Raw genomic sequence first — 8,610 nt, 5'->3', positions numbered from 1 at the left:
ATAATTCATAATTACTCTTTTAATAATTCAACTTAATTCTAAATTTCTCTTTGTCACAAGTTCAGAGTGCAAAAAATGTCAGCCATGCTTTGAAAGAATTCATCACATTGTAACCTGAAATAAAATTAAACCAAATAGGAATATGCCCTCAAGGCAATCAAAGTATATTTTGCATTATGCTTACACACCTTTTTAAATATTTCATCCATGGTCGTTGTTATTGAAATAAAGATTTTTACAAAGGAAATGTTTCCCTATCTAGACATTGAAATGTAAAATATTCAAGAAGATGGGGTGAAACAGGATAGAAATATTTGTCTCAGAAGCAATCAAATGGAAAGAGAATAAGAGATATGATGAATTATACTAAAGAGAAAGATGATACCACAACTTTAGATCTGTGACTCAAACTCAAAGAATTTAAAGTACATGGGAAAACTGAAGAAAAGAAAATTACTGTTTTACTGCAAGCTACATGTAAGGAAACTATGGCCGTACACTTTACCCTTGTCAAAGGGTGTAGTGTAAAAGGATATTTTAAGTAATTATTTCAACCATAAATTTATTTCATTTCAAAAATAGGTATTTTAAACACTCTAAATTGAGGGAAAATAACAAGTAATTTTAAACTACTCATTTTTTATTGTTATTTTCCAACCTGCAGTCCACATCTTGGGATCTTCATTTCTCTATTCACAAAGCTACATCCAAACGATTACCCTTTCATAAAGTATTTGCTTCCAGAATCCCCTAGCCTCTAAAAGCTAGCTTAGTTAAGTCCTTACTACAGTTGTAGAAGAAAAATCTATTTTAGTTCTTTATGGAAGACATCTTCTATTTCAATAATAGAAACCTGTTCTTTCTTGATATTAGACTTTTCAGGAACAGGATCTAGTGCTAAAGGCTCTTCAGATTTTGCTTTATCTTCTAAAGTCACCGATTCAGATTTTATCACAGGGACATCTATTGTCTTGGAAAATTGATATTCAGTAAACACATTCTCTACTAGAGCCTCATCTGCAGGGGTTTGTTCAAAGGGGGAGATTGAAATTTATCAGGGAAGTCTTTTATAGAGATATGTGTAATAGAGACCTTGTCAGATGATGGAGGCTGTTTGTCAACAGGGACTAATTCATAAATAGTTTCTTCAGTTCGTGAAAGCTGAAGTTCAGCAGAAGTCTCTTTAGGGAACTCCTCAGCTGGAGGAGATTGAACTTCAGCTGGGTCTCTTCTGCAGGGAACTCTTTAGATGGTGGGGACTAAACTTCAGCTGGGACCTCTTCTGCAGGGAACTCCTTAGATGGTGGAGACTGAACTTCAGCTGGGGCCTCTTCTGCAGAGAACTCCTCAGCTGGTGGAAGCTGAACTTCAAATGGGGCCTCTTCTGCAGGGAACTCCTCAGCTGGTGGAGGCTGAACTTCAGCTGGGGCCTCTTCTGCAGGGAACTCCTCAGCTGGTGGAGACTGAACTTCAGCTGGGACCTCTTCTGCAGGGAACTCCTCAGCTGGTGGAGGCTGAACTTCAGCTGGGGCCTCTTCTGCAGGGAACTCCTCAGCTGGTGGAGGCTGAACTTCAGCTGGGGCCTCTTCTGCAGGGAACTCCTCAGCTGGTGGAGGCTGAACTTCAGCTGGGACCTCTTCTGCAGGAAACTCCTCAGCTGGTGGATGCTGAACTTCAGCTGGGGCCTCTTCTGCAGGGACCTCCTCAGCTGGTGGAGGCTGAACTTCAACTGGGGCCTTTTCTGCAGGGAACTCTTCAGCTGGTGGAGGCTGAACTTCAGCTGGGGCCTCTTCTGCAGGGAACTCCTTAGATGGTGGAGGCTGAACTTCAGCTGGGGCCTCTTCTGCAGGGAACTCCTTAGATGGTGGAGACTGAACTTCAGCTGGGGCTTCTTCTGCAGGGAATTCCTCAGCTGGTGGAGGCTGAACTTCAGCTGGGGCCTCTTCTGCAGGGAACTCCTCAGCTGGTGGAGGCTGAACTTCAGCTGGGGCCTCTACTGCAGGGAACTCCTTAGATGGTGGAGACTGAATTTCAGCTGGGGCCTCTTCTGCAGGGAACTCCTCAGCTGGTGGAGGCTGAACTTCAGCTGGGGTCTCTTCTGCAGGGAACTCCTTAGATGGTGGACACTGAACTTCAGCTGGGGCTTCTTCTGCAGGGAACTCCTCAGCTGGTGGATGCTGAACTTCAGCTGGGGCTTCTTCTGCAGGGAACTCCTCAGCTGGTGGATACTGAACTTCAGCTGGGGCTTCTTCTGCAGGGAACTCCTCAGCTGGTGGATGCTGAACTTCAGCTGGGGCTTCCTCTGCAGAGAACTCCTTAGATGGTGGAGGCTGAACTTCAGCTGGGGCCTCTTCTGCAGGGAACTCCTCAGCTGGTGGAGGCTGAACTTCAGCTGGGGCATCTTCTGCAGGGAACTCCTTAGATGGTGGAGGCTGTACTTCAGCTGGGACCTCTTCTGCAGAGAAGTCCTCAGCTGGTGGAGGCTGAACTTTATGTGGACCTTGTTGTACAGGGGCCTCCTTGGCTGCTAGAGACTCAACTTCAGCAGGAGCTTCTCCTACAACAGTGTCCTTGGTAGGAGCCTCCTTAGCTTCTGGAAGCTGATATTTAGCTGGAACAATGTGTGCAGGGGCCTCCACTGGTGGTGGAGATGAAAATTCCATGGCTTCTTGTGTAAAAGCCTTCTCAATTGATGGAGGCCAACCATTAGCAGAAGGCTCTTCTGAAAGGGCCTTCTCGGCAGAAGTAGGTTCCACTTTAGCACAGCCCTCTTCCATGGGAGTCTTCTGAGTTGATGGAGACCAAAGTTCAGCAGAGACTCCCTCAACTGCTAAATCCTGAGACTCAGCATAGGTTTTCTCTATAGGACCCTTTTTAGCCGGGAAAGGCTGTATTTCAACAGGAGCCTCTTCAGTTGTTGGAGGCTGAACTGCAGATGGAGGCTCTTCTGAAAGGGGTTCTTCAGAAAATGTAGGCTCTCCTTTATTGGAGGCTTCTTCTGCAGAAGCCTCATTAGCTGGTGGAGGTTGACCTTCATCAGGGGCCTCATCTGCAGGAGCCTCCTCAGCTGATAGTGGCTGAAGTTTCTCAGGGGCCTCTTTAGAAGTAATCTCAGCTGGCAGATATTGCACTTTGGCAGAGATCTTTTCTACCCCAGGAGGCTGTACTTCAACTGGAAAGTCATTCTCATCTAAAAACATAGATGGACCTAGAGATTATTATGCTAAATGAAATAATTCAGTCAGAGAAATACAAATACAGTTACATGTGCAATCTAGTGAACAAAATAAACTAACAAGCAAAATAGAAACAAACTCAGATACAGAGAACAGACTGACAGCTGTCAGGGGGGAAGAGGTTTGGGGAACTGGGGAGAAAAAAGAGGGGATTAGCAAAGTAAAGAAAACTCATAGACAACAGTGCGGTGATTACAAAAGGGAAATGAGGTATAGGGAGGTAAAAGAAGGTAATGGGGGTAAATGATAAAAGTGGACTTGACTTGGGGTGTTGAACACACAATACTATATACAGATAATGTGTTATAGAATTGTACACCTGAAACTTGTATAATTTTATTAATCAATGTCACCCCTATGAATGCAATAAAAAATGTATTTAAAGGAGCAACAGACCTTCCATTTTCCATTAACAAAACAGATAAGGGAGTATGAGAGTAGAATGAGATATGAGAGGAGCATGTAAAGAATCCATAGTTATCATTTATTTAACTTCCCACCAGCCACCAAAAGGGATTACAAATTTTTTATTTTAAAATTTTATAATTAATGGTCATATAAGGCATAAGTGGCATATCAGTAAAGTTGACAGTAAAATAAGTTTCAAAAATTGAAAATCTATTTTCCCATTGATTTCATCATGAGCCAACAGCTGTGATACCACAAAACAAGAAAATCTCCCAATAAATAAATAAATAAATAAATAATGTATCAGATTACCTTTTTTCATTTGTTGACTAAATGAAGATCTGTTGATGCTTTTCTGACTAATTTCTTCACTGCTACTAGTTGTGGGTTGAAATTCAAGATGTTGAATTATAAAAATTTTCCCTGAGGATTTACGTTTCTGCACACCTTCCCTTGACTTTGTAAAAGAACTACTTGGTCTGCCCATATCCACTGTTTCTGAATCATCAAAGCAGATCTGCTGTTCTTTGTCTGATTTTTCTCTTTGAGAAATGTTCATCATTGTCCAGTCTCCAGTACAGCTCTTCTGCTCAGATATGTCTGTTTTGTGTTGAATCATTTGTTTGTTTGGTGGAATTTCTACTTCATGAACACTGTCTAGAAATTCAGGGAGAAATTCAGGAGCTGCTTCTCCAAAAGCAGATGATATTTCTTCAACTAACTTGATTTCTTTTTTCTCTTCTACAGAAGTGTCTGTCTGCAGAGATTTATCAATCATATCTTGCACATGCTTTCTCTTTGTCCAAGTTTTCTGAAGCTGAGAAGATAGTCTGTGAGACTCATAATTGACTTTGTTACCAGGAATATTACTAATATTATGGGTAGCTTTGGGACCACATAATTGTGGTGTGGGCAAGTGCTTTTTTTTCTCTGTCACTTCAGTCTGTTGGGATTTGTCTAACATTGGTTGGCTGGGTTTTCTTTTCTTTCTAATTTCTTGCCTCCCTGCTGAGATAGGCTCATCTGGTTCATCATTTTCTTTCATATCTAAAACTGATGAATTTCAAATTTATTAATCATCAAGAATCACAATGTACCAGATAATTAAGCTTTGATCTTCCTTCATAAAGTGCTATTCTGCTGAGCTCTTACAGAAAAAAGAAAGTAATTCATAAGTTACCACATTCTGTATAACACTCTTGTTGAGCCCTACCTTATTCAGAAAGCATCTTTCTTGTTTAGTATCTAGTATGACTAAATCTCACTTTTAGAAGTTTCCCTCAAGGGTCTATGACATCATAGGCAATTCTTGCTACAACGTTCCATCTGTGGTATTCCCAGCACTTTTTAATTTGGCAAACACTCATGGACAATGACTGCAAGTGAGAGATCTGTTTTAAACATCAAGTTGAAAAAAAAATTGTCTAGGAGAAGAACATCAAGTAAACTCCAGTAATGCTGCTTTCTTATAGCTAAAATTGGTGCTTTTGAACTTTCAATTCTATTCTTTTCATCCTACCATCAAAGACAGTTATATTGCAGAATTCAGTATGCTGCAGCCTATTTTTAATTGTTAAAAAAACAGCTGCTAATATAGGTGTGATAATGTTCCATTAATGTATGTTTATGTGATTTAAAAGAAAGTTATTATTTAAAAATTTTGAGTTTTGATATCTAATTCCATGTAAACTCCTTTCTTACATCCTTAGCACTCAGTACCACAAGAAATTAATATATATAGTATGCCACACTTGATATTTTTATTTTCAATTATTTCAGAAAATAGTTCTATCAAAAGTTTGCCAAATATATAGTGTTAAGTCTAAAGGTATATCAAGTGAAGTAAAATGCATTTCTAATATAATCACTATATTGCTTAATAATCACACAGGAATGAATTCCCCCCCAAATAAAAACTTAAAATTGAAGCTTTGAAAAATGGGAAACCTTTTAGCAAACTATAAATGGCACTATATATGATATGGAATAAAAATAAAACTTTAACTTATTTGTGACAAAAATTTTACTAGAAAGGTGGAGATGTGTCATAAGATGTACAAAAACATATGCCTTTAGTCTAAAGAATGTTAAAGAGGAAAAAATAGACTTTAAAAAATGTAGTATAGCCATAAAATAAAAAGTAATAAACATATCTAAACAATTAATATAACTTCATTAACCTAGGAATATTTTTAAAATTTTTATGCTGTACTGACCCTAGGAAATATAAATTATCATTGAATAATTCCCTTTATTTGACATGCATTAGTTTTAATTGTAGTTAAGTAAGCAAGGTCAAATAAATTAGCACTTACCACACTTTTTGACCCAACCTATAAAATAGCCTCAGTCTATTGGCAGCGATCAGTGAATATTTGTTCAGTGTAATTAGAAGAATATGATTAGAAGTCATGCTGCCTTTCCTATACCTCAACTTGCTCTGCTCTCATTTTTGTTTATTCTACTCCACTGTGTTATATCTTTTTAAGATTTAATAAAGTGAAATAAAACAATAGTGATTTTACAATTGAATTGACATAGGTTTTAATCATATCTGCTACAGCTTGAAAACTAGAGTGTTTATTAATTCTTTGTGATCTGGTGTTCTCAACTGCATCTTTAAAATATTATATGTATATCTCATAATCAAGTTTATAACATTGTATGTAGGATCTTCAGAGTCTATTTTGGGTCAATTTACAACAAGAAATGTCAAAAGTAGCATTGTACTAATTGAGTTGATATAGAATCACATTTATTGGACCAATTTCGATGCCTCAAATAAAAATTCTGCCAAATTTTCCATACATATAAACTGAATTTCCAATTCAGTTAAATTAGCAATTTTCTATTTTTTTATATTTAATATAATTTTCCTTCAGATAAAGAAAAACTTGATCTTTCTTAATTACACACAAAACTATCATAGTAAACTGGTTTTTGAACTAGCTTATTCATAGAAGCAAATCAATATGCCTAAATAATCAATTAAAATTTACATGAGATTTTGAATAGAACTATGCAGGATTTCATGTAGCAGTTTCTCATCATATTCCTTAACAACCACAAATTTTTCTTTTAATCTGATGATCTATCCAACCAACAAATCATTACTCAACCTATCTATTCTGTCAACTTAGGGTTTGATGTTTTACCCTTTGTACCAGCCATCTCACGTAATTCAGCTCTACTTCCTTTGGTTCACATCTGTTATGGATGAATTGTGTATCCCAAAAAGATATGTTAAACTACTAATACCCAGTATCCGTATATGTGACTTTATTTAGAAATAGAGTCTTCATGAATGTCATCAGGTTACAATGGCATCATTTTAAGAAGAGAAAATTTTAAACAGAAAAATGCACAGGGGGGAGATGCCTATGTGAAGATAGAGACAGAGATTGGAGGTATGCTGCCATAAAACAAAAAACAACCAGAAATACCAAAAGATAAAGAAGCAATGAAGGGTCTACCTCTAGAGACTTCAGAAGGAGTATGGTTCTGCCAACACAATTAATTTAGGGCTCCAGAGCTGTGAGATAGCAATGTCTGTTGTTTTAACACAGTTTGTGGTACTTTCTTATGGAAACCCTAGGAAACTAATACAACATCTTTTCAGAGCCTTCATGTTTCTTGAATCCTACCTACCATACTGGTACTTCTGATTCTTTATCAATCTCTAAGGCTAGTTTACTTATCTCTGACTTAGGTCTGGCATTTATTTTTATATAATATTTGGCTTATTTCTATAATTATAAAACCAGAGGGATAGCTTGGTTGGTTAGAATGTCATTCTGAAAGGCAGAGGTTACCAGTTTGATCTCTGATTAGGGCACATTCAAGAACAGATATATGTTCCGGTCTCTCTCTCACTCACTCCTTTCTTTTCTCTCTAAAATTAATTTTAAAAATTTAATAAATGATAATTATAGGCCAATATCCCTGATGTACATATATGCAAAAATTCTTAACAAAACATTAGCAAACTGAATTCATTATCACATTAAAAGAAGTATATGTCATGATTAAGTGGAATTTTTCTCTTGGATGCAATAATTCAACATATGAAAATCAATAAATGTGACACACTACATTAGTGGTTTCCAAAGTGAGCACCAGGGTGCACTGGTATGCCCTAGAAGGTTTCCAGGTGTGCTCTATGGTATTCCAGAGAAATATGTGCCTGTTGGGGACCAAAAAACCAACAGAGTTTTTGGAGTTCAGATATTTGGAGGACAGAGGTGTGGGAAATTGGCTGTAAATTGATAGTCTGCCCAACCCCCCATCTTACTTGCCTGATTATGTTGCAAAAGACTGTTAAACTGTGGTGCTGGATTGTTAACACTATCCTCCATGTTCCCCAGAAAGACTGGAGGCAAGTTTCTTTTATCCTTTTTTTGGTGTAAAGTTAAGATTTGTTAATGGCCTCACTTTGCCCTATAAATAAAGCAAGATGTGGTTTTGGGGTGCACTGTGTTCTTGCCAGCAGCAATTACAGGGCCCTGCCAACCCTGTATTTTATTAATTCCTCATATTTTCTTAATTCCACACCATTTCCACTCAGGACCTGGAATTACTAGCTGTGCTGGTTTGCAGCATGTGTCCAGATATAAAAATAAATATAATTACTCTATTATACCATTTCATTACTAAAATACCACTCTTTTTTGTTAACACATTATTATATTTATTATTAACACATCATTATATTATTTTTAGATAAATACACCCAAATAAAATGAATAGATTTCTCAAAAAGAAGTGTGATATTGAAGAATTTGATTCTGGAAGTGAGCAAAAGTTAAGTGTAAATAAAATAGTATTTGAAGGTTGATGGGCAGAATTTAATTTATAGCATTTTCTATCACTTAACGTTGAACAGTATGATTGGATTAGAAACCCATTCATGGAAGCTTTAAGTGATTTTGGTTTAACATTAAGAGAAGAAGAACTGGCAGCTATATCC

General features: G+C 37.4%; 1 protein-coding gene across 1 annotated transcript; it reads right to left on the bottom strand.

Annotated features, from left to right (window-relative positions):
• Positions 1–805: 805 nt before the first annotated feature.
• On the bottom strand, positions 806–4,689 carry FSCB (fibrous sheath CABYR binding protein). The gene is made up of 5 exons (XM_066276725.1): positions 3,957–4,689; positions 2,870–3,208; positions 2,705–2,770; positions 1,402–2,437; positions 806–1,034 (listed from the first exon to the last, which is right to left on the bottom strand). Exons 1-5 carry the CDS (start codon positions 4,687–4,689, stop codon positions 806–808), a joined length of 2,403 nt encoding a protein of 800 aa, XP_066132822.1.
• Between the last annotated feature and the right edge of the window lie 3,921 nt (positions 4,690–8,610).

Source organism: Saccopteryx bilineata, chromosome 4 (genome assembly GCF_036850765.1).
Source record: "Saccopteryx bilineata isolate mSacBil1 chromosome 4, mSacBil1_pri_phased_curated, whole genome shotgun sequence".
NCBI lineage: Eukaryota > Metazoa > Chordata > Mammalia > Chiroptera > Emballonuridae > Saccopteryx > Saccopteryx bilineata.
The sequence above is the reverse complement of the archived record's forward strand: the minus strand, read 5'-3'. Positions and strand labels throughout refer to the sequence as shown.

What these genes read in the sequence shown, in the direction of transcription:
- FSCB (XM_066276725.1), bottom strand. Translation starts at nt 4,689, where the DNA reads ATGAAAGAAAATGATGAACCAGATGAGCCTATCTCAGCAGGGAGGCAA. An exon ending in TAGTCAACAAATGAAAAAAG is followed by an intron (nt 3,209 to 3,956) that starts GTAATCTGATAC and finishes AATAATCTCTAG; the next exon opens with GTCCATCTATGTTTTTAGAT. An exon ending in GCCTTTCCCGGCTAAAAAGG is followed by an intron (nt 2,771 to 2,869) that starts GTCCTATAGAGA and finishes CTCCCATGGAAG; the next exon opens with AGGGCTGTGCTAAAGTGGAA.